The sequence below is a fragment of the Salvia hispanica genome, chromosome 3 (genome assembly GCF_029641045.1).
Source record: "Salvia hispanica isolate PSC_SH4W2 chromosome 3, Shi_PSC_v1, whole genome shotgun sequence".
Taxonomy (NCBI): domain Eukaryota; kingdom Viridiplantae; phylum Streptophyta; class Magnoliopsida; order Lamiales; family Lamiaceae; genus Salvia; species Salvia hispanica.
This window is the reverse complement of record NC_142694.1, coordinates 37,981,274-38,007,771: the sequence shown is the minus strand read 5'-3', so window position 1 is coordinate 38,007,771 and position 26,498 is coordinate 37,981,274. Positions and strand designations below refer to the sequence as shown.

Below are 26,498 nucleotides of genomic sequence, written 5' to 3'. Positions count from 1 at the left end.
ATGTTATGAAGTAATTTTTCGCATTCATTACATACCGAATTTACTTCAACTGAAAGATAATTATGTCATAACACATTATGAAGTAATAAACTAATGGAATGAAGTAATAACATAACTGAATGAAGTAATAAACTAACGAAATGAAGTAATAAACTAATGGAATGAAGTAATAAGTTCATTACTACTGCTTGACGTTTAACACAGTTAACATTGTATTTCAATAAAATGTCATATATACTTCATTACTAACGTTCATTTGGTTCATTATTTATTGGATATAGTTCATTACCATCGCTTAACGTTTAACACTAAAATTTATTGTATCATTAATGTATTTCAATAATATGTCAAAATTACTTCATAACATACTTCATTTAGTTCATTATTTAGTGAATATAGTTCATTATTTACTTCGACAAGTTTTTATTGAATAAAAAAAATTAAAAAGAAATTAAAAAAAAAAGTTTATAAAAAAGAAATTAATTTTTTTTAAAAAAGTTACGAAAAAAATTAAAAAATATAAAAAATATTTAAAAAAATTTTAAATTTTTTTAAAAAAATATAAGAAAATAAAAAAAATGAAAAAAATAAAAAAAAATTATTGAATAAAATATTAAATTAATCGTAAATTAATCCTAACCACAAGATTAAGAAAATAGATGATCCTAATTTGGTCTCTAATTTGGTTTTTAAAAGTGGATTTGTGAATAATGAGACTCTTTTATAGTACGAGTTTATTCGAACTATATTAATTTATTGATGTATAAAAATTACACTTAGTTTAACTGAATATATTAGATCAGATTATATTTTTAAAAGACTTATGAGAACTAATAGTACAATAAAGAGAGAAAAATTTAAAGCCTATGTTATAATCAAATACACATATTCCAAGATATTTATCTATTAATTTTAGTTAAGTTGTGGGGCAGTACGTTTGTTGGTGCCATTTCATTATAGCTTGCTAGGTAAATATGAGAATAGAAAATAGGGTAATTTACATGTAAATACATGATCTTTCAATTTTATTTATTTTTATTTTTTTAAAAATATAAATCTATGAACTTTAGATTTTTTTTTATTTTTCCCCAAATTAAAGCTGAGGTGCTCATCGGAATTGCCAACATGGTAGAAACGCCGGTAATCAAAACGACGTCATTTATTATGAAATGAGGTAATTTGCTTGTAAATACACAAACATTTGAGATATTCTACCTTTTCCCGTGAACTTTTGAAACTGTATGATAATTCCCCAAATCAAATAAAACTTTTTGGCATTTCCCCAATCATTTTTAGCTAAATTAAATGTCTCCATGTTCCTGGCAAAATATCATAAGAATTTCACAAAAACAAAAATCATCAAAAACTCAAATTCATTTCGTCATTTTTCTATTCAAATTTCTCCATCATTCCACGACACTTAAAAATTCATCAATTTTCCATCCGAATTCAACAATTTCACAAAACAAATATCACCGAAAATTATCAAAAAAAGCTACAATTTTTTTCTAAAAACTTGTAATCAATCATTGTTCCCATGTGTTGGTGCGTTCTAACTCCCTTGTGTTAAACGAACTTTAACGACATTGCTTTGAATCCTAGAACTTGACGTGCTTAGAATCTCCTTGTTTTACCTTGTTGTGAGAAGACATCTGCATCATATACATTATGTCATAATATCACATAAATTTTTCAAAAATGAGCGTTACCAAAACAACTTAAGTGTAATCAATATACCCTCATATAAATGTTTCCACTCTCCTCGAAACCTATCACTCCAACTCCTTTCCTGGGTAATGCCCTTTCCTTCACTTGAAGAGATTGACACTTGTGGATGCTCTTTTCGTGTTCCTCGACTCAAGCTTGCTAAGCTATCTTGTTGTGGAATTTTCTTTGCGGGCCTTCCCATTTTACCCTGGTGAGTCATATAGAAATATAGCAACTAATATAGTTATATAAAGGTATTATAGGATACTTCACTACCTTTTCCATAGGCGTTTTTTCAACTGGATCGTTCTTGCATCCCTTACTATTGTGCCCTTGTTGGTGACACTTTTGGCAAGTCATTTGCACTTTTGTCCTCTTTTTGTTTTGAGGAAATTTAGGATCTTTATCCTCAGGTGCTCTTCTCTTTTTCTCAGGCATTCTTCTTATCATTAGAGGCTTGACAATGGTTTCTTCTACCTCGGGCCACATTCTCTGACCCCTAATGGGTTCTAATCCAACCATATAGCCCTCAAGATATCTACTTAATGTATAATAATCATCGACAAAGGTAGTTACATCTTCATTTTTGAACCTTATACAAGCTACACCAAGCACACACAGTATTCCAGTCAAATCCCAAAATCTACATGTACATGTACGATCCCCAAGATTCACAACAAACTTATCATCCTCAAAGTGAACCTCAAATTTTCCACCTAACGCAGTACGCGCTTTGTATTCACGACTATCAAATTTTATTTAACTTTTCAATCATTTTCGGGACAAATTCTTCCCTGCACACTTGACATGGTATGTGACCTACTTCCTTGTTGTGTAATGAGAGTGCACCCAATTTCCTCAAACATGTGAATTATATGTTTGTCTCTAGCTTCAACAATAAATGCATTAAATGACTTAGCGATGTTACTAGTAATCACGTCGCTACATGCAGAGGTGAAAATGAAAGCCTTACAAAATTTCTTTGTATCCCTGCCCATGAAGTCTTCATAAGCACCTCGATGCTCCAACTTAATTTCTTGAATTGCTGATTTGAATTTCTCTATATAGGTGCCCTTAAATGCCTTCCAATACGGTTTCTTTAGATCATGTTCATTGTGTGTCTTCTTCGAATTCATGTACACATGGCGTGCACAATTTATGTGTTCAACAAGCGGCGCTAAAGTATTGAATGCATTTGTAATCTCCTGCAAATTCAAACATTTAGAATAGGTAATAAAAATTTTAGTTAATAACAAATATAAATCATAAATGTAAATGTCCATCTCGCTCCATCTGCAATTTTAAGATCATCAATGAGACACTTTAGAAACCATATCCAACATTGTTCATTCTCTACCTCAACTATAGCCCAAGCAATTGGATATATTTCATTGTTTCCATCCTATCCAATGGCACTCACTAAAATTCTACCCAAGAAAGTCTTTAAGAAGCAACCATTAAGTGCAATAGAGGCCTGCAACTCATCTTGAAGGCTTTCACTAGCGAACTAAAGCCTATGTACAGTCCTTTGAAAACATCCCCATTACCCATAAGCAAATCAGGTATGTCCTCTTTTCAACTCTTCTTAGTTTAGTTGTGTAACTCTTGGGTAAACCATAATGCTCTTATCACGCCTAATAATAGATAAAATGTGATAACAAATCATGCAAGACTATCCTCTAAAACCATGCAAAATCCGAGCATGTTAGCACAGACCTTCCCACATTCGTGTTGAGCACGGAGCCTCCCATATTCGTGCTGACCCTGAGGGATCCAACACCTGTGTTGAGTCTGAAGGCCCCAACATGCCATAACACTCGATCCAATCAAGGATCACGTGGAACCACGAAAAGTTGAATCAACTAATACACTTGATGTGAATCTAGCAGAGGTCCCAAGGGGTTTGTCAACCACCCAAGGGGTTGTTGGTGTAGTGGTTGATGCGCCGGGATCGGTCATCATCATTGGGATCGATGTTGTGCTTACTGGCATAACATTAGACATGGTTTATGGAACGGCTAGAGCGACGGTGGAATGGACACTTGACATCTCGAAGCGAAGGTGGAGATTAAGTTCAGTTTATGTGTACTAACTCCTTCAATGGCAAGAATATCTTGTCTTGTGTTTGTTGGATGTACAAACTTGTCGGGCATAATACAAACCAAAATAATGGAAATAACGAAGGGGAATTACATGTAATAAATTGAAATAGATGGTAATGTAAACCGTAGGAAAAGTAAGCTGAGTCTAGGAGTCTGCTTTCTGCAAGACGAGATTCGCCACAGTAGTGCTCTCAAGTTTGCGTGTCGTCCCCAAAGATAAAATAGCTAATGTCTTGTTCGTTGCAACACTGCAGACATAACAAGTTCCAGCTAATTGGATTATGGCGAGGGCAGAACTTCGATAGATCAGACAATGCAGAGAGGGAAAGAGCTAATGCAAAATCCACAGCAGGAGCAAGTTGGAGACATAATGTCTGTTATCATACCTTTGACTGTAAACTCTGGGGTTACTAGCCGTTGCGGGAGCTGGAGAGACTGATGACGGCGTGGCATATCTAGACACGCCACGCATTGGGGTCCGGCGTGGACCTCGTTATGTTTGAGGTGGTCCAAAAGATTAGGCAGGGCTCAGACCATTCTCAATGACCAACCAAAGATTAATTACCAAGTCCAAGTCCAAGTCCATGGCGCACCACCCATCTTAGTCCAGTATAATTATTACATGGAATAACTAATCTTATTAAATACATCTTTAGTATGATTTTCATTTTTTATGTGAGATAATTAACACTTGGTTAATTAATCCCATGGTTTTTTCATAACTCATTTTTAGCTTTATAGTGACTAACTTTAATCCATTATTTTTCAATCACAGGGAATCGAATTTTAGAAAATGAATATACCATGGTCATCTACTCCAAACTTAGATCGACGTTGTACCATTTAATTTAAAAAAATTATATGTTTCGGCACATTTATTCTTAATCAAAATCCTTTGACCAAACATACGATTCCAACACATGTTAATAGCTATATCGAGCTAAATATTGAATGCGATTCATTTGAAGTGATTTTTACTATGTACGTGATTCAAATATGCTACATATAAGGCATGTTAACTTGTGATTTGATCTGATCATCGTTTTTCGATTGATATATAATGAGGAATATTTATTTATAATTAATTCAATGTTCTACTATAACTTTTGAATTATGCTATCTATGTATGTATAAACTTAAATCAGCATGTTGTGTGAACGAAATAAAAATGTGGACATATATATATGATTTGAATGAGTAAGCATACATCTTAGTTGAACTATTGTGTGGTGTTAAGAGAACCTTGAAGGAATATAAATAAGTAGAGAACTTTGTGTGTGGCTCCAATAGTGTGAACTTGTATTTATTTTAGACTTGTGATATATGAACTAATATCTCATCTAGCCTTGAGTAAAGATTCACATACTTAATTGGTATTAATGATTAAGTCTACTAGCAAACTTTGATAATCATTTTCGATTTGATTGTTAATTGGTAGTTGTCATATTTTATTAGTGTGGTCTGATTTGGTATAAGTATGTAAACTTATTAAAAACCAGAAGTGCAAGCTTGAAAACACCGATTTAATTGATGATGCATCAAGTGATTCATCACCAATTCCATTTGACAATCTTAGTTGTCCACACTTTTAAGATAAAAAATCATTAATTATCTGAAAGTCCATATACACTCTAGCACGAAAATATGGGATGTGAAAAAATTCATCAAATTACAACTTCTGAAGTATGAAATACAAATATAATATGACAACTCAATATTTTTATGCATTAAGATTTCATAATATAAGCATAAAGAATCTGATTCCAAATATCCGGCACTCCTGGAAGACACCAATGCAAACAATCCGCATATTTCTCAGGGGTGATATCTCTCAATGCAAAATTTGCGAATGGCCTATAAATTGATGGATGTGCATCTTCTCTATATCCTGATAATTGAGTTATATTCATATATTCAACTTTAACTCCTCTTTCTTCAAGCTTTTCTATAGTTGATTCCACAATCTCCATCATATTTCGATCAACACCATTTGCCCAATATGTTTCATCAAATATTGGCTTTGTTGTGTTGTAACAACTTGGACTAGTTCCCCAATATGTCTTTCTACAATTTATACCGTTACAATTTTATTCATTAGCACCCATCATAATTGTACTGATTTAAGCTTCCTTCAAATCTTTTATTTTGTGCGTATATACATAAATAAACACATATATGTACCCTAGGCGAAAGGGTGAAGCGCTCATGAAGAAAATCTTGGTTCTGTTCCGATCAACTTGAAATTCCAACCATTCTGACCAACTATTTAAAGCTACTTCATACTCACGTACCGATATTTTCACTTGCTTATATATTGCGTCAAATTTGTCAAGTGAACCCCACCTGAAAATATAACCATAGAATCACAAATATTAATGACTAAAATAAAATTACAATATCAACTTTAACAAAGTGGGTATTAGGGCTTATTTAATTAGCATTGCACTTAACCGGGACAATATGCTTTTCTCATTATATATAGATAACTATTATCATTCTCACATACATTATTAACATATATTGCATTAGGATGATAACCAGCTAAATTTGCTACCATAACACATTATATTAAAATTATCAACAATGACATGAGTATGTCAACACAAATATAGATTGATATACGTCATGTTTGTGTTGACTTTTATATTTAAACGCCAAAACAAAAGATAAAGCTATGTAAATCTAAATCTGTATTGACATATACTCATATCACTTTGTCGACATTTTTTAATATAATATGATGATCAGTTAGCAAATCAAGCTAGTTAGTATTTGATTGCACCCCTATGTTAGATATATATGTATATATACATAGAAACATGATCGTGCAATACAAGCATTTAAGTAGAAATAATCTTACAAAAGAGTGATATCTGGAACAGTCCACCATGCAAACGTATCAAATATAAGTACATCTGCATTAATCCAATTTCTCCCATGCTTCTCTATAGATTGAAAACGTATTGTACGTTTACTATCCGCCTTATGATGTTTTGGGTCATCACGGTCAGATTCCACAAGATACGGAGACCAGTGTGCTCTAATTGTCACATTATATTCCTTCACATATTTCCCAAACACATCAAATCTTAAATGTAAAAAAAGGGAGAAGAAGAAGATTTTCATGACATTATACCTTGACATACAAATTATGCAAAACTCCATCGCTTCTTGCTAACGGTGGAATATATGGTTCAATTAGACAGAGTAATGATCTCCATTGGTTTCTACCTAATGAATCACCCACGAATATAAGCTTTTTATTCCTTAATTTCTCCAATAACGCAGTCCCATTAAACCTAAGTGTAGAAACAACAAAAACCACACTAATTAATAAAAAAAAGTGTGAAATAATTGCAATCACCAAGTTTCCAATATTTTAAAATAATTTACAAACACCATGATAATCGGAAATAAGCGCAATTGCAATGCCATATAAACGTATATTTGAATAAACATTGTGTTGCTCTAGAGAATTAACCCTAAAATTTCTAGAAATTAATAAAATATTAAAAAATATTTTAACAACCTGGGAAGATCGCATTGATGAGGTTGCCATCTAAAATTTTGATATTTCAAATTCTTTCTCCCATTTTTCTCACATGCGAAACTATCTTCCATTATAGTACACTCTCTCTCTTTGTAAAGAGGGTACGAAACGTCGTCGTAAACCCACTTCCCTGAAAAGAAATCACAGCTTGAAATGGTGTTATCACTCTCTTTGAAAATAACTAAGTTTTCTTGTGTAACAACGTTGGAAGCGGCGTTGTTAATTTTGTACAGAGCTGTGACGACACAAGACATCAATACGATGGCGAGGGGAAAGTATTTTACTGCAGATTTCCATCTTACTACACCCATTTTCTCTATTTTCAAAAATTAAAAACATACTAAGACTTTTTAAAGTCTTTTGCAAACTTTATAAACAATATGATCTATTGCATTTATTGGGATTTTATAATTCACACGTGTTGCATCATACCTATTTGAGATATAAATTATGGTCAATTAAGTTTTTAGCTCTTCTGTTTGTAGGATATCTTTATTTTGATTTGTTCCTTATTCGATATATGCACATTTTTTTATAGTCCTCTTTTAATGATTGTTTCTAAGAAGTAAGATATTCTCTCTATTTAATGGTAACTTTCTACATTTATTCATCTATGGCACAGTAAAATTGAGATAGACTGAGTTAATTCAAAAAATTTTAAAATATAATTTTTTTTTGTCCATTAGAATAGCTCAAGATGACAATTCACATTTATATTCTAAAGTCACAAATAAATTTAGAACATAATTTATACTCACAACTTAAATAAATTTAACAAATACTGAAGAGTGATATTTTATGAATTAATTGTTTATAAGGACACGACGTACCCAGCATTGAGTTCAATACTATATGAACTTTTTTTTTTAATTTGACACATAAGTTCAAGTTTTATTTACCATTATAATATTTTCAAAGTTTGATGATGTGAAATTGAAATATATATTTGAAAGTTCTTAATAATATTTTTTCGAAGAATTGTCACGACCGCAATTTGCTAAGAATAACAAAGCTCTGAAGTCATGACTATGCTTGGGGAACTGGGGAATAAGAGGGGAATAAATAAAAAAAAGAAAACCACACATCCATTTTATTACGAAAGATATTAGGAATTTCAAGGGATTAACATGGTCATACGACTCGAAAAAGAGTTCAACAACTGGTGCTCCATATTCCTATCATAGTTCTCATTCATAAGTTTATCATATGACATGAATAAAATGCACAGCGGAAGAGGGTTTGAACGCGACAATATGTATGAAGACAAATGCCTTCGAGAGTCTTACAAAGATATCGAAATCAGCAATCTCACTCAGCACCACTTCATCCACGGCTCAACCTGCATGTTTAGAAATACATGCAGTCAGTGAACACATTGCCAAAAATACACATACATAAAAGATTTATTGTCATGCCATCACAATACAGTCAGAGATTTTATCTTAAAAGGCCCGAGCTTACTAAGTTCTTTGTGATCTTAAAGTTTGACTGAAGTCTAAGTTCTTTCCATCAATCTGCCATATCTATACATTCCTTTAGTGATGGGAAGGTAGTCACCTTCCACGACACATTGACCAGCCAACTCTCTCGATGACACACGGTCCATTTCTTTGTGCACAGTACTCGAATAGGATATTCAGTCCTATTGCAGTTCGTAATCAATCCATTTATTCATTTTGGCATAGCCAAGCAGATAGGCATCACGACAAAACAAAAACATTTATGGCATTGACGATACTTTGAAAGAAATGAAAGTGCGACTTTAAAAAAACATCATTTCATAAATCATTCATAGCATTTTATAATTTCATCCACATAATAATGTAGGATAGAAATGCCCACCTCGATGATTCAGACATCAAACTTTTGTTCAAAGATCACTTCAGAAAAAATTAAACCACTCGTAAAAATTTCCTTTTTGGAAGAATAATAGGATCTAATTAGTTAAAGAACATTCGTAAAGAATATTATGCAATGATCCTAATGGGATGTGCATCCTACGTTCTTATCTTGTTCAAACGACTTCAATTCTTTGCCATGGTTAAATCAGATGGTTTAATTTCTTAATCCAGTACTTTAGTGCTTAATAGAATTTGAAGTTTCAGTTACTAGAAATTAATTAATCGTAGGATTAATTAAATTCAAAGATTAATAAAAAAAATTAGTCTCTTACTTTTTATCCGTTAATTTGTGTGAGTCCAATATAATTAAAATAAAGGTCCACATCATCTTCTTTTTTCTTTTTCAAAAAAGGCACACACATAAAATCAGATTTTGAAAATCAAGAGGGCGCCTCTCTCTTCTTCATCCATGCACCTTTCTATTGAAACCTCACCTTCAAATATCAAAATTGAAGAAGTCATCGACAGAAATGAACGCAATGCCAAGTTGGAAACTAACATTACACTGAAGCAATATGGAAAGATGAAGTGTGCATCAAATTTAATTTGTAACTATCGAATAAGTAAAATGCATGTTCGCCACTTTTCGGAGGAAAGATACAATCATTACTTTTCGTCTTGATCATGAAGTGTTTGACATCTTTAGTTTTTGGAACCTTTTAGTTATTCACTGCTTGAGTTTGGTTTTGTTATTTCGAAGTTGGACATCATTAGATCTTTCATATTATGGAAGTTTTAGTTGGTATGTCACATTTTATTTTTGTTTGTTGGATGCTTTTCGCAAGTGTTGGTTGTTTAAATTTGTGATCTAGTTTATTCTGCATAGAATACATTTTACGATTTAGTTCTGTTTTATTCGCACACTAGTAGATCAGTTTAAGTAGATCTAGTCGTTTTAGCCTTAACTTAGTATTTACGTTTCGAATGAAGCATGCTCTGCTTCCCTGAAGTTTGTTCATCAATGGTGATTGAATTGCTCTATTTTGTTTAGTTACTTGACGAAGATGCAGTAGAAATTTGTTTAGAGGATCAGATCTGAAGTTTACTTTATACTTTAGTACCATGCACACTTTTTCTATTTTTTAGTCATTTAGGTTCGTTACGGAAATGTGGTCCCAATTTACTTTTCCTTGCATGTTGCCTACATTTAGTAACTTCAGACCAAAATCATTTTAATTAGATGCTTTTAGTTGTTTTATTTCATATTTAATGTTTTCTCATTGCACCTACCATTTCATGTTTAGTCACTTTATTCATACTTTCATTTTTTTCTCAGTCAAATTGATTAGTCTAGGTAGAATTCTCTGTCTTCCATCTATGTCAACTAGTTAATTTTTAACCTACTAAAAATAGCGTGCCAACAGTTAACCCCTCCCAAAATGTCCTTACACATGCTTATAATCATTCATTCTTGTGGGATTCCTTACTTCTCTATGCTAATTACCCACTCTCTCTCACTCAAGATGTCCACATTCTTAAGTAGTATTCCCTCCGTCCCAAATAAATCGTCCCAGTTTTCCATTTCGGGCCGTCCCACATAATTTGTCCCATTTCACTTTTACCGTTTTTGGTAGTGGACTGATTCGCTCGGATTTTGCACTATTTTAAGGCCATTATTTGGTCCGTTTTCGATGTCAAAGTCACTCTACATGTCCATTATTTGCATAATTTGTCTATTTTGGTATTTTGATGTGTTTTGTGAGAAATGTGCATAATTGAGCCGAAAAAGGGAGCCAAAACGCAAAGTCTGGAAATCTGGAGTCAGATGGCGACCGGCGACTGCCGCGGAGGTGTGCGGCGACCGCCGGCGCCCGGCGGGCAGATCAATGCAGCGGTCTGCCTTGGAAAAATACGCTTGGAAGAGAAGTCTCGCTCGGCGACCGCCGGAAGCCATGCGGCGGTCCGCCGCCGGAGAAACAGACACTCTGGACTCCAACGCGGCGCCCGCCGAACAAGGTGTGGCGGCACGCCGGAGAAAGGCGGCGAATCCGAAATGCCCTACATTTGCTCCAAGATTTACCATATTTTGAAGATCTTTTCCTTCTACAACAAGGATTGGCTTTCCCCTATAAATAAGACCTCAAGCTTCATCAAAAAAGAGAGAGCTTCTACTTGCAAAATATTTCATAGAGATCAAGAGCTAGAGTACTTCACTTGTGCAAGGAGTTGGAGAAGGATTTCAAGAACATCAAGAACGACAAGGATTCAACCTACGGGTTTTATTTGCTTTAGTTTTATGTTCAAATTGTCTTCCCTTCAATCTATGTGTTTAGCTTATTTCATCATGTGTAACTAAACTCATAGGATTCTAGGGATGTGTTAGTAACGACTTTGGTTATACAATTCCTTTTTCTATTTAATATTCATTTCGTTTTTACTTTGTTCCTTCCTAAGTAGTTTGATGCTGTATGTGAACGGGATGGCAGCGGAAGCGCTCACATAAATCAATTACAGATAATTCAGATCTATATAGCGGATTATTTAGACAAATTCTATTCGCGTAATTATCTCACGTATCATGCTCATAACTCAAATAATAACATGCTTTAAATTAATTGAAGCCTAAGGTTCAGCCATTATACCTTGATGATTCTCCAAAGAATCGAAGATGGCTAGCGCCTTCTCCACGTGAAGATCTTTAGTACAAAACCACGGATCTTCTGACTGGTTCCCGGACAGTGAACTGATATCAGGGTGGGCTGATCTCACCAGTGCACTAGGACTTAAATAGAGAAGACAAAAATCCTTTCCCTCGGAGGAGAGAAAATTCGACCACCACAAGGAGTAGGGGGGCCGAAAATTTTAGAGAAAAATTAAGTGTATTTTCTGTCTCCTTTATTCTCCTATTTATAATAAGTCACATATTGGGCCCAGACAGGGATCTATGGAATGCTTTGGATATGGGTTCCTCCAATTAGCTTTTTACTAATTAAATTAAACCCAATTTAATATAAGCTTGAAATTGGAATATTACGAGCAGCCACTACAGAAGTAATACTGCACTCCCCATCCAAATCCGAAATTATAAGTACTTCGGGTTTCCAATACTTTATATTTATTTCCCGCACTTAAGATAGAAACATCCATTAATTAATTATTGTCTGCTATGGACTTATTTAATCAATGTCTTATTTATTCCAAGAGAGGACTCAGCAAGAAAATCTTATTTATTATTCATAGAGTAATTAAACTCCAACTAGCTAGGTTCCGAATAATAAAACCTTATTTCAAGCTTCTCTTGAGGATGTTGTCAAACGAGACTCACCTCGCGCACGATTCAACATAATAGCAATCCTAGCACCGCTAAATATTAATCACCACTACCAATATACCGAGCTTATCTGCATTTAGTTGTTTATTGCTTTTTATTGTTTTCTGTTTTCAAAAAGTTTTCAAAAACCTTCCGTTCTTCCAGATAGTAATTGAGTCTTAGTAGAGGATACACACTTTGTGTTTTACTTCCCCGTGTTCAATATCTGGTACTGACCTTTAGCTATACTATTCCTACTCTGTATACTTGCAGGTATTTATAGTGCTAAAAAATAGTGCATCAAGTTTTTGGCGCCGTTGTCGGGGAAGACAATTCACTTTGGAGTGATATCGTCAAACAGATAATTTTGCTAATTTGGAATTTATTTGCTTTCAGTTTTAATTTTAGTTTTTAATTTGTTTTTGTTTTTGATTCTTGCAAGTTTTGTATATAAACGCGCTCTGGGAAGGACAGCCTAGAACCGCTCGATTTAGAACTTGAAAGAACTCGTAGGAAAATAAGGAGTGAAAAAGGATCAGGATCGATGGCTGACAAAACGGAACTCGAAAAATTGCAGGAGATGGTCAAGATGTTGATGGACGAGAGAGATGCGGAGAGGGCGGCCCGAGAGGCGCTGGAGAAAAAGAACAAGGAAACATTACCCGTGATGAACATGTTCAATCATGGGAATACTGTTACTTTTCCCGAAGGCCCTCGTTTTGATGCTAATAACTTTGACTTACGCATGACCCTTATACAAAGGGTCGAGCAAACTCCTTTTGCAGGTAGGGCCACCGAGGACGCTAACCGCCATCTCTCCAAATTTGTGGAAACCGCGAACACGCTCAAGTTAAATGGTGTCGACGACGATGCCATAAGGGTAAGACTCTTTCCCTTTTCATTAACTGATTCTACTAAAGAGTGGTTTGAGTGTATGCCCCTAGAGAAGGTTTCCACATGGAAGGACATCGTAGCTGCCTTCCTCGACAAATACTATCCACCAGGCACAATCTTGAAGCTGAAAAGCGAAATCTTTCAGTTCATCCAAGGCCACGACGAGCCCCTCTATGAGGCGTTTGCTCGTTTCAAAGCTTTCCTCCGAAAGTGCCCTAACCACGGTTTCACCGTGGACCATCAGGTAGGAATCCTCTATAATGGATTTAATGGAAATATTTGTGATATGTTGGATTCAGGGGCAAACGGAGGCTTTTTTAGAAGGTCGGGTGAAGATGCCATGTGGTGATCGAGGAATTCGCCGCAAACAGCAGGGGGTGGTCGAAAGAAAGACACAGCATGAAGAGGATAGTTGCAATTGAAAAGGCCGAGGAAAGTTCTTTTGCCAAGGAATTGGCCGTGCTCAGAGTTAGGGTGGACCAAATGGACACATCGAGGAAGGAGGATCCGATTCCACCGACCTCCATCATAGCGGTCTCTAAACCCGAAACTCCTGCCCCGATAGTGGAGGAAATCAACTACATGCAAGGAGGCGGTTCCAACAGAAACTACAACAACAATTATCGCCCTAATCAGGGGGCGGTAATTTAAATAATTATAATGGAAACCGACCTCATCCTAATCTCTCATATTCTAACAATAATTTCTTGCAACCCCCTGCAGGATTTAGCGTTGGCAAAGAAGGAGTAGTTGAAACAACCAAAAAGGATGAGAAGTATGACCAAGGGATCACAAGGATCTTGGAAGTAATCACACAAGACTGGAAGGTTAATGACACCAAGATCGGAGTGGTTGAAGCTAGGATAAATCAACGAAGGCTAATTTAGTAATCAACGTTTGCATCGCATGAGCATAAGCTAGGCGACTCGTCCTATCAAAGTAATAACAGTGCTAGGGTATTGTAGTTTGGAATTTGTATAACCATAACTGTGAACGCACATCCCTGGGATTCCCTTATCTCTGTGTTTTATCTGCATTTAGTTGTTTATTGCTTTTTATTGTTTTCTGTTTTCAAAAAGTTTTCAAAAACCTTCCATTCTTCCAGATAGTAATTGAGTCTTAGTAGAGGATAGACACTCTGTGTTTTCCTTCCCCGTGTTCGATATCCGGTACTGACCTTTAGCTATACTATTCCTACTCTGTATACTTGCAGGTATTTATAGTGCTAAAAAATAGTGCATCATGGACCCCATATTCCACTAACTCATTCCTACTCACATTTTATTATAAAGCTAATATATAAAGGTAGGACCCACATTCCACTAACTTTTTCAACCCACTTTTCATTACAATTCTTAAAACCCGTGTCCGGTCAAAGTGACCCGAATTATCCGGGACGGAGGGAGTAGTTTTTTGGTGTAGGGGTGGGTCGATACGATACATCGTATCGAAAACGTTGTATCGTGTTTCATATCGAAAATATCGATATGAAAGAATTTCATATCGCTATCGTATCGAAAGTTTTGATATATCGAACTTTCGATATGGATAATATCAATATCGTTATCGTATCGAATACCTGTATATCGAAAAATATAATTTCAAAACTGAAAAATAACACAAAAATTAATAAAACTTCAACACAAAATTAATAAAACTTCAACACAATAAAATAAATAGTGTTCTTATTAGGGTTTCATATATATATTTTCTAAATATATGAATGAATTAAATGGATTTATATATAATTATAATTTTAAACTTCAATATGTATTGAATTTCAGTATGCTTTGATATATATGATATATATCGATATTTTCGATATATCGTTCGATATAAAATGATATATCGCGATATAAGGAAATTTATATCGTTATCGTATTGAAAACTTACGATACGATACTGTATCGTATAAAAAATTATGATATACCGAAAATTCGATAATTTTTTCGATATTTTTCAATACGATACGAGCAATATATCATTTTTTCGGTATTTTTCCCCAGCCCTAGTTTGGTGGAGTAAGTAAAGAGAAAAAGATAGTTGAATATTTTAATGAGCAGAAAGGAGAGAGATTTATTTCTAATTATAAAGTGGACATCTTAAGTGAGACAAGCTAAAAAGGAAAAGTGACATCTTGAGTGGAACGGAGGGAGTAGTAGTTTATGGTTAAGGTCTTGAAATGAGCTTTGATTACGTCTTCAACGATACATGGATAGGTTTGAGCAATTCAGGTATTTCTCAGTCTCATGCATGAATGTGGAATGGTCTAGCGAGTCTACTTGATCAGTGTGCGATATACATGTACATGTACATCGATCGTACAAAACAAGCAAATTTCATATGTGCAATGTGTCTTTTTTGTATGTAGTGTGTGTAGTACTCCCTCCGTCCCATTGAAGATGACCCACTTTCCTTTTAAGTTTGTCCCAATTAAGATGACCCATTACTTAAAATGGAAACACCTTTATCTCTACTTTATTCTCTCTCTCTTACTTTACTCTCTCCTCTCAACACACAAAATAAATTTGCATAAAATCTTGTGCCGCCCAAGAAAGGGATCATCTTCCTTGGGACGAAGGGAGTATGTGTTGTCTGTGCAGTGTGTGTAGAGTGCAGTGTGTATTTTGTGTATAGTGCATGCATGTATATTCAATGTGCGTGTGCAATGTGTGTAGTGTGTGTGCACAAATTCTTCAATCTCAACTCCATATCAATTATCACAACACATGCGATTTGGAATTGAATTAGAAATTGATTTGGAATTGAATTAGAAATCCTAATTAATTTCTGTAAAATTCTAATTCCAATTTGATTAATGTCACGACCACAACTCCCTAGTGCTAGTGAGCGTAGCTATTTCGTGACTAAACAATTCTCAATCATCAAGGGACAACATAAAAAGGATGAAATCACTCAAATCAAAAGTATCAAAGGCATATGGGTACATAGTCGAAATGTGATCAGAGTAACAAGACTAAGTTCAAAGCTTGCTAGTACATAATTCTAGGTTTTTGCAGCGGAAGAGTCCAAGACAAAATAGCACGTATGAAGACAAGCTACTTTGGGCTACCTAACTACTTATTTAATATGCTTGTCCCAACACCTTCGCCTGCTCGTCCACGTTCAACCTGCACATTTGAAAATAACATGCAGGGCTGAGTATTTGATATACTCAGTGGGCATATTGCCAAAAATAGTTCTATATTTAATTATCAATGCCACAGTTGAGTGATCACGGGGTTTTACTTAAAAGACCCGAGTCACTAAAATACTTTTCCTTTAGTAAAGATTTGATTGCGCAATCACGTAACATAGATATACCATATCTGAAACTGATGTGAACCGGGAATGTGGCCACATTCCACGACGGTCACTGGACCGGCCAACCCCTTTTGTTAGCTCACGGTCCCCTTATGTGTACACTAGTCCGAGTAGGGTTTGCGGCCCTACTGGGACCCGAATTCGATTTAACTAAATTGGCATAGCCAAGCAGATAGGTAATCATAAAACAAAACATGGCATGACAACATACTTGAGCAAAGAATCACATTTTCATACTGAAATCACGTTTTAAAAGAAATGCCCACCTCAAAGCTAAAGCTCCTTCCGAAATTTCCTTAACTTGGTCTTAGATGACGTTCGAAGACGTCCCTTTAGGAAATAAAATGATACTTAATTAGATTTTGAGATATCCATTAAGCTTAAACATGAATACATCCTAAGTGTGTGATCATTTTATTCTTCCTTTAAATTTTCTAGAAGAGTTCTAGAATTCTTGAATATTAATTAAATCAGTAGATTTAATTAAATTAGAAAAAATTATTCACTTAGCTAGAGGGTGCTACCTCCCATGCCATTTATTTAAACATACAAAAATAAGCTCGAGGTCTATTTATCGTTAGCGTATCGTAGTCTCTTAAAATTAATTATTTGAGCACTCGTACTAAAATTCCAGAAGAAAACCACTTGTCCTCGTGGAGATAAAAATGCGGATTATTATTTAATCCATAACATAGGAGAGTCCATAGTTTAATTAAATTCTTAGCCCATATTTTATTTAATTGGTGGCCCAACCTATTACTAGAGAGGCCAACAAAATAAAAAAAAGAAGGCCCAATTACTCCTTCTAAACAAAACCATCGGCTTCTCCCTCTAAACAAAAATCCCTAAATCAAACCCTAATCCCTAAATCAACATCTCTCTCTTCTTTCTCTCGGCGGTATCGCCGCCAACCGCCGCCGTCCGCCGCCGCTTCGTCCTCATCCGCGGCCGCCCGACGAGCAGGGCTGCCGCCTGCTCCATCGCTCGGCGCCGCACCATTCCTCTCCGCCCCTTTTTTTTTTCTTTCCTTTCTTCCTCGGTGAAAATCGCCGCTCCATCTGTCGCCATTCGTTGCCGCCTCGCGGTCGCCGGAGTACGGCCGTCGGCTTCTCACTCTCGCTCACCTCTCCGCTGAGGCCACGGAGGAGTTCTCGGCTCGCCCCGCTTCGCCGCCTCGACTCCCAATTGCAAACCTCGCCGCCTCGACTCCCAATTGCAAACCTCGCCGCCTCTACCTAGTCGCCGCCACCTGCCGCCGCTCGTCGCTGGTGTCGCGCCGTCGGAGAAGGAGAGGGAGCATCGCCTCTCTCTCTCTCTGCACACCCACAGCTCAGCTCCGCCAGCGCCGCCGGCCCTCCGTCGAGCTGGTCAGCCCCTGCTGCTCGTACGAAGCCGGCAGCCACCGTCACTCGCCGAATCGCTCTCGAACCGTCACGGCAGTCCCCTTAACAACTCCGAACAGCTCCGACTCATCCCGAAGATAAGTTCTCTACTCCAAGTTACATTCTTTTCCGTATTTTTTTTTTTATCAACAGCCGGGGTGTTCGATTTGTTTTGTCCGCTTGATTGTTCTTAATTGAGTTGAATTTTGGAGGGGATATTAGCTCCCTGGAACGAAATTTTACATGTGTGTGCTACTGATTTTGAGCATAAAGGCAGCCTATTGTACTCTTGTTCCATTTATGTGTTAGCTCCAAGAATGCTATTACTGTTATGGGATTTCTAAAGCTCTGATTCTATGTTCTTGAGCCATCATGGAGTTCTAAACAAGGGCAGTGGGTGAGCTTGTGTTATCGATTGTGATTCTTCAGTTGTGGTGCCTCTATGTGATGACATGAAAAACTTGATTGGGAGAAAGGGGGTGGAGGTGCTTACCTCTCGGTATCACGGCTGCTTCGAGAAAATCTGCTTTTGGTCTCGGTTTTCCTCCCTCTCAAGCTTGCTACTGCTTGTTCTTAGTTTTTCTCCCTAGAGTTTCTGCTGAAATTTGCGATGTGTGAAAGGGAGTTGAAAGTGGTGTGGAGGGGATTTTTATGGGCTGATTGTGGTGTACTTGTGAGGAATTAATTTGGCTGTTATACTACCTTGTTCCCTTCTTGCAGAGGATCTCCCCTTTTTTGACTAAAATCCTGCAGCAAGTTATACTTGAGGATTGGCTCTACATGAGTACCTAGTACTCGGCCATTAATCCTCTCTGTCTGCTTGTGGCTGGACTTGTTTGCTTGTGGCTGAACTTTCCCTTTTCCGGCAGTCTATGGTCTCTTATCAAAAGAGATGTTGTCCCATTTCTTTAAATTGTAGCACTTAATTCCTTTTGTTTTTTTCTTGGTAGCTTATGCTAGTCTCTTTATTGCAGGTTGGGAGGGGCTTGAGCTGCCAAGCGGCTATTCGAGTTGTCTTGATGCCTCGGCCCGACGGTTGCTCGGATGGGGCCGCGACTTCGAGCCCGGAAGGAGAGACCGATTCCAAAAGATTAATGCACATTTTATCCTCCCTTTTCTTGTTTCCGTTATTTGAGGATTTGATCCATGTAACATATTTATTATTAATTTTCGTTCACTAAGTAAGCCTTGTTCTATGCATTGAAGTGTTTTGATGGTTAGTTGTCCTCTTATTGATAAAGAAAACTACACGAAAATTCTTGCTGTTTTACCATTGAAATTTCCAATTATTAGGTTTAAGAGATTGTGTATTTTCTTCCTTGCAATTAAAAGTAAAAACGCAACAACAAGGCTCGAGTTCCATTAATTCTTCATGAACGGAGAACTTCACATCCTTAGTTCGATCTAAAACAAAACGAACGGAAAGAAAATATGATGCGGGTATTACAATTAACCATACTAATCATATTGTTGGTGTATATGTTCTTTGTGATGAAACCTGGAAACCAAATATGCTACTGAAAAAGAAATAAAAAGAGACAATTTTGATGGTTACCTGTTGTGCTTAGTCTTTGAAAAGATTGGAACTGACTTACGTATTGTTGATCTTTTTGAAACTGGATTTAAATTGGAGAAGTTTGGAGGTTGGATTTAAATTGACTTACCATGTGGAATTGTTGAGGATTTATTTGTGACCCTTTAAAATTGTAAATTTATTCCAAAAAGGAGTGGAGTTAGTAGATTTTAATTGTGTTTTATCATTGCATTTATTTTATGTAAATAGTGGAGTGTAACGGAAAAGACGTGGGAAAAAATGCTGGAGCACAGATTTTGAGTGGAAGAAAATCACGTCTAAAATATTAGAATCTCATTAAGCTAGAAGATAATGGAATTGGGCTCACCAAGGAGCTTGAAAGATTAGTTTGATTCTCTTATCTAATTACTAGGCCTAAAGATTATAATTCTTTGGATTTGTACTTTACTACTTAAATATGATAGGCCCAAAAACACATAAAAATTAATTCTTTTAAATTTACATAGGCGCCAAGAGATTGTAATTTTATTTTATATTATTAGCCCCAAAGCCATTTAAAAGTAATTTTAAATTGTCTTTCTTTTACTTATTTGTTTGGCCCAAAAGCAACTCAGTAATTTATTCTAATTTTTTAGGCATAACATGTAATTTAATTTGCTTTAATCAAATTAGGCCAAAAAATTATAACTTAGATTAAATTATTGGACTCTGATAAATTTATTTGCTTGGCCCAAATTAGGAATAAATTCTTTTATTAAGTGAAAAATGTCTTTAAATTTAATACCTATTTATAATAGTTATATATTAGGCCCAGACACGAATCTATGGAGGTTTGAATGTGGTCTCCTCCAATTAGTTTTACTAATTAAATTGAACACACAGTTTAATACAAACTTATATTGGAATATCATTATCAGCCATTACAGTAACAATATTGCACTGCCCATCCAAATCCGAAATTACAAGTAATTCGGATTTCTATTTTATTTAAATGTTTATTTCTCGCGCTTAAGATATAAATGTCCATTAATTAATTAAAGTCTACTAAGGACTTATTAATTAACATCTTATTAATTCCAAGAGTGGACTCAGAAAGAAACGTTTATTTATTATTCATGGAATAATTAAATTCCAACTGGCCAGTTTCTGAATAATAAAACCTTATTTCGAGCTCCTCTTGAGGACATTATCAAACCAAACTCACCAGTCGCATGATTCAACATAATAGCAATCCTAGCACCGCTAGATATAAATCACCACTACCCAATATATCAGGATTATTGGGTTGCGAAAAATCCGCACCATTTGGTAAGTCAAAGTAGTGCATAATCAATACTGAATGCTCAATGCTAACATACATTAATTAAGAAACAATAATTATCAAGACCTCGTCTTTCAGTAGATAGCATAAAGACTTGTCTCACCTTTAGATCTAATTCAGTGCTATACCACACCAATGTCATCTTATTTCAGTACGGCTTATAAATATGCGGACTAACATTGCAATCTTTCGCGATAAGTAGTCTAAGCCTATCTGGGTTGTGAAATTCTTATTTTTCTTTGTTTAGAACTGACCGTGTTACCTTAAAGTGGACGACGCCCACAACCGGTCTACTAAAACAAAGACTTAGACTTTGTTAAGTTACTTATACATTTAAATATGCAATAAACATCCATTAAATGTAAAACATAACAACATTATGATAAAAATAATCTGTATTATTCCTTGGAAAATAAAATAAGAGTTTTCACAGTATTCAATCACTCGAAATGTGATTTCTAGCACACAAACTCTAAGATATTACATTATGTGTAACTAAATTCATAGGATTCTAGGGATGTGTTAGCAACGACTTTGGTTATACAATTCCTTTTCTATTTAATATCCGTTTTGTTTTTACTTTGTTTCTTCCCTAAGTGAATTTTGATGTTTCATAATTGAGTGACATAATTATGGATTATTTAATATAACTTGCTACATAATCGTGAGAGGAGGTTGGCAAGTTAGATCCACTTAGTAGACACTACAGTTAACTTCTCTTAAAACGGCACTATTAATTGAGAGTGATGACTTTTAAAGGGTCTTAGGAGCTTTTAGGAGTTACAGATTTAGGATTAACAACCCTAATGTTAGTAATTAACGTTTGCATCGCATTAGCATAAGCTAGGTGACTAGTCCTATCAAAGTATTAACTGTGCTAGGATATTGTAGTTGGAATTTGTATAACCATAACTGTGAACGCACATCCCTGGAATTCCCTTATCTCTATACTTTTATCTCCGTGATCTATTTGCAATCAGTTGTTTATTGCTTTCAATTGTTTTCTGTTTTCAAAAATTCCCAAAATCTTTCGGTTCCCAGATAGTAATTGAGTTTTAGTAGAAGGTAGCCAGTCTGTAATTGTTTTCCCCGTGATCGATATCCGATACTGAGCTTTAGCTATACTGATCTACTTTCTATACTTTTTTTTTTAAATTAACTCTGGTACGAAGGAGGAAATTACAAATAAACTCCTAAAGAATGGAGGAAATTACAACTGATGTCAAGAAGGCTCGAACTCGGCACCTCATACATTAACTGGACTCTCTACTCTACTACTCTGTATACTTGCAGGTATTTATAGTGCTAATAAAAAGTGCATCAATAATCAATAGCGTATGCTCAACGCTAACATATGTTAATTAAGAAATGGTAGTTTATCAAGACCTAGTCTTTCAGTAAATAGCATAAAAACACGTCTTACTGTTAGATCCATTCAGTGCTATACCACACCAATGTCATCTTATTTCAATAAGGCTTAGAATTAATCGGACTGACATTGCAACCTTTCGCGATAGGTAGCCAAAGGCTATCTAGGTTGTGAAATTCTTATTTTTCTTTTGCAAAGCATTACTTAGAACCGACTGTAGTTACCTTAAAGTGGACGCCGCCCACAATCAGTCTACTAAGCAAAAGACTTAGGCTTTGTTTACTTTTTATACATTTAAATGTTTAAACAACATCTTATAAATTCACAAGGAAACACAATATACTAATATATTGATTCTATTCGTGCAAACTGCTCGAATAATACTGAATCAGTTTAAAAGTGGATTGTAGAGTTTTTCGTATACTAGCAAGATTCTTTTCGTGCTAGAAACATGTTTTTCAGTATACCAAACCTAACACTATTTTGTTTTACTAATTATGTAGTAGTTCTCGTGTCATTTCAAATTTTAATATTTTTATGGGACGGAGGAAAAGTAGAGACGAGAAATAGAAATCATAAATAAATCACAGATAAATAATACTTTAAAAAGTAGTCAACTCCATTACTCCAAAATTAAACCAAGAAGTTCTGGTTCACTTTTATCATAGATGGTTGTAGGGTCTCACGTTTCAGTAATTCATTCCACTCACATTTGGGACTCATATACTGACTCAACTTATATTTAACACAAGTATACCCGCAAGTGTACGGGACTAATGTAGCAAATAGTAAGCAAAGAGTATCGTATCCACAAAGACAATGAGTGTCAACCTAATTACCACGAACCAACCTCAACTACTATCTAGATGAATCGGAAAGTTTGGGTTTTCTAAATCTACTTAAAAGCAAGGTAAAAACAATTAAAAACAAATAGAGAACTAAAAGCAAATAAGAAAACGGATGTAGATCAAGGATGAGAAGGGTAGAATCCTACGGGATCGATAACAACTATCCTATGCTCAACTAATTTCCAAACTATGCCAACAAAGGGTCTCAAGGGTTATTAAGCTATCACTAAGGTAAAACTATATCTTTTCTCAAAGCATATAATTTGTAGATTGCTACCTAGAACCGAAGTCTCCTTCCTAGAACTAAGGCAACAACTCCTAATAGCTCCTAAGATACTTAGCTTCATTCAAAGGCTCAAATCTCTCGATTATATTGGCAGAGACGACAATTTCTTCTATTTCAAATTAAACTACTCACTTCTCAGTTCTTGTAGTAAAATCCACATGCATTTATAAGGTGATCAGTCAAATAAATGTATAAGCACAGAAGAAATCAAAATAACCACATGAGCCAAGGCATAGAAAAAGGAAATCAATTAAACATAAGAATCATTGTATCTCCCCCGTAGAACTCTACGAAGGATTTAGCTACTCATGTTCAACACAAAAGTCAAAGAAATATTCAAAAACATTGTTTGAACAAGAATAAAACTAAAAGTAGAAACTCCTAGAATTGGATTGGGCGGATTGGAGGCCTCGTCTTCAATCTTGCGATGAATACTCGTCCTCTGCTCGTTCCTCTCTTCTCCCTAGGTGAAAAAGTAGTATTTTTGGGGTTGAAGGCGTGTAGAATGTGTTTGGAGGCGTTTCCTAGACATATATATACCTAGGGTTGACTTTGGGCCCGAAATAAGCTGTCCGACGAAGCTGGCGGGTCGCCAGGTTGGGTGTGCGTCGAAGCTGGCGAGTCGCCAGCTGCTTACGGCGTTTTTTTCGTGGATTGCTGGCGGGTCGCCAGGTTCGTTTGCATGCGAACCTGGCGGGTCGCCAGCTATGTCACTGCTCTGCGCAGTTTTGGTAAAACGGCCATAACTTCTTCTACCGTACTCCGATTGAGACGTTTAAGATATCCACGCGAAACTCTTTCGAAAACGAAGAGAATGGTATGCATTACATGCGAATCGGACTTCAAAATCTCCAGAAAATCTGTCTCGGACATTGATGCAGAATGGCAAGGTGATCGCATACGCGTCACGCCAACTCAGGCCACACGAGCTGAATTACCCCACTCATGATCTGGAACTAGCAGCAGTGGTACATGCCTTGAAGATTTGGAGACATCACCTCTACGGGGTTCAATGTGAGATCTTCACGGACCACAAGAGCCTTAAGTACTTTTTCGAGCAGAAGGATTTAAATATGCGACAACGCAGATGGCTCGAATTAGTCAAGGATTATGACTGTGGTATAAATTACCACCCAGGCAAGGCGAATGTAGTGGCAGATGCCTTGAGCAGGAAAACTACACCCCAAATGGCCACCTTCCTTACACAAAACGAGGAACTCATACGGGAATTCGCTAAGATGCGATTGGAGGTAGTGAGAGCACCAGAGATGGTGGAAGGTAGGATCGCCACTCTAGTGATTGAACCAGACTTAAGGGCCAAAATTGTTGAAGCTCAAAGGAGTGATGAAGCATTAGAGAAAATTCGACTTAAAGTGAGGACGGGAAAAGAGGTGAGTTACCGCGAAGAAGCAGATAACGCCCTCACGTTTGAAGGGAGATTATGTGTGCCCAATGACGAGGCTCTCAGAGATGAGATCATGAGCGAGGCGCATGAGACACCCTACACCGCCCACCCAGGAGGTACGAAAATGTATCAAGATATGAAGAAGCATTTTTGGTGGGATGGCATGAAAAGGAGCATAGCGTCGTTTGTAGAAAGGTGCTTAGCATGCCAACAAGTGAAAGCTCTACATCAACGACCCTATGGAAAATTACAACCCCTAGAAATTCCCGAGTGGAAATGGGAGCACATCGCGATGGATTTCATGACAGGATTGCCAAAGTCACAACGAGGGAATACTGCTATTTGGGTGATCATAGATCGCCTTACCAAGAGCGCCCACTTTGTACCAGTTCGTATCACTTACGGATCGGACAAGCTAGCTCAGATCTATGTGCAAGAGATCATACGCTTACATGGAATACCGGTGACGATCACATCAGACAGGGATCCAAAATTTACTTCCAGATTTTGGATAAGTCTGCAGCAAGAGCTAGGCACCAGGTTGAATTTCAGTACAGCATTCCATCCACAGACTGATGGGCAGTCTGAGAGAACAATTCAGACCTTGGAAGATATGTTAAGGGCCGTAGTGCTCGACCGCGGAGGAAAATGGGAGCCAGTACTGCCACTTATAGAGTTTGCTTACAACAACAGTTATCAGGCAACTATAAACATGGCCCCATATGAAGCACTGTATGGGAGGAAATGTAGATCACCACTTTACTGGGATGAAGTCGGTGAGAGAAAGTCGCTCGGACCGGACTCTGTAGAGGAAATGATAGAGATCGTCCGCCAGATCCGGGAGAGAATCAAGGAAGCTCAAGATAGGCAAAAGTCTTACGCAGATGCTCGCCGAACCGATCTGCAGTTCAAGGCGGGAGACAAAGTTTTTCTGAAGGTATCCCCGTCTAAAGGAATTACGAGATTTGGCGTCAAGGGCAAGCTAAGACCACGTTTCATCGGACCCTACGAGATTCTAGAAGAAGTCGGTCTTGTGGCGTACAGATTGGCGCTCCCGCCGAGTTTCGGGAACGTGCACAATGTTTTTCACGTATCTCAATTGAGGAAATACGTGTTCGACCCAAAACACATAGTCCACCAAGAGGAGATGGTTTTGGAACCAGACTTAAGCTATGAAGAGAAGCCAGAGGCAATCTTGGATAGGAAGGTCAAGGAATTGAGGAATAAGTCTATTGTAACAGTGAAAGTTTTATGGAAGCATCACGGTTACGAGGAAGCTACGTGGGAGTTGGAAGACAAGATGAAGGAAAAGTACCCAGAGCTTTTTGAGTAGCATAAGCAAAATTTCGGGACGAAATTTTTGTGCACCCTTAATTCTTTTCTTTCGTTTTGTTATTGTCGAACTAAGGATGTAAGTTCTCTTTCCACGAAGGGTTATTGGAACTCGAGCCCTTGTTATGAGATTTAATTCTTTTTAGTTGCAAGTAAAAGCTAAAGTAATCAAATGAACTAAACAATTGGACTTTGCATTGTAAAATATCACGAATTTGCGAATAGAAATTTCGAAAACAATTAACGAGCAACTAACGTTCAAATGCTTCAATACATAGGACAAAATTAGCTAA

At 36.4% G+C, this 26,498-nt stretch overlaps 2 protein-coding genes and 1 long non-coding RNA gene across 3 annotated transcripts; 1 reads left to right on the top strand and 2 right to left on the bottom strand.

The window, feature by feature from the left end:
- Positions 1 to 1,598: 1,598 nt before the first annotated feature.
- On the bottom strand, positions 1,599 to 3,519 carry LOC148930670 (uncharacterized). Its single transcript, XM_089066582.1, is given in 4 exon segments — positions 1,599 to 1,652; positions 1,984 to 2,468; positions 2,471 to 2,912; positions 3,424 to 3,519. Coding segments are annotated over 4 exon segments (1,077 nt in total).
- A 2,017-nt stretch (positions 3,520 to 5,536) lies between these two features.
- LOC125209922 (protein trichome birefringence-like 34) lies at positions 5,537 to 7,670 on the bottom strand. Its single transcript, XM_048109499.2, has 5 exons — positions 7,339 to 7,670; positions 6,946 to 7,108; positions 6,670 to 6,869; positions 5,991 to 6,152; positions 5,537 to 5,873 (listed from the first exon to the last, which is right to left on the bottom strand). Exons 1-5 carry the CDS (start codon positions 7,668 to 7,670, stop codon positions 5,537 to 5,539), a joined length of 1,194 nt encoding a protein of 397 aa, XP_047965456.2.
- Positions 7,671 to 17,564: 9,894 nt separating this feature from the next.
- LOC148930669 (uncharacterized) lies at positions 17,565 to 19,310 on the top strand. The gene is made up of 2 exons (XR_016136649.1): positions 17,565 to 18,642; positions 18,831 to 19,310. It is a non-coding gene; the product is annotated as an uncharacterized LOC148930669 (long non-coding RNA).
- Positions 19,311 to 26,498: the final 7,188 nt, after the last annotated feature.

What these genes read in the sequence shown, in the direction of transcription:
- LOC125209922 (XM_048109499.2), bottom strand. Translation starts at nt 7,670, where the DNA reads ATGGGTGTAGTAAGATGGAAATCTGCAGTAAAATACTTTCCCCTCGCC. An exon ending in TGCATAATTTGTATGTCAAG is followed by an intron (nt 6,870 to 6,945) that starts GTATAATGTCAT and finishes AAATATGTGAAG; the next exon opens with GAATATAATGTGACAATTAG. An exon ending in GTTCCAGATATCACTCTTTT is followed by an intron (nt 6,153 to 6,669) that starts GTAAGATTATTT and finishes TTATATTTTCAG; the next exon opens with GTGGGGTTCACTTGACAAAT.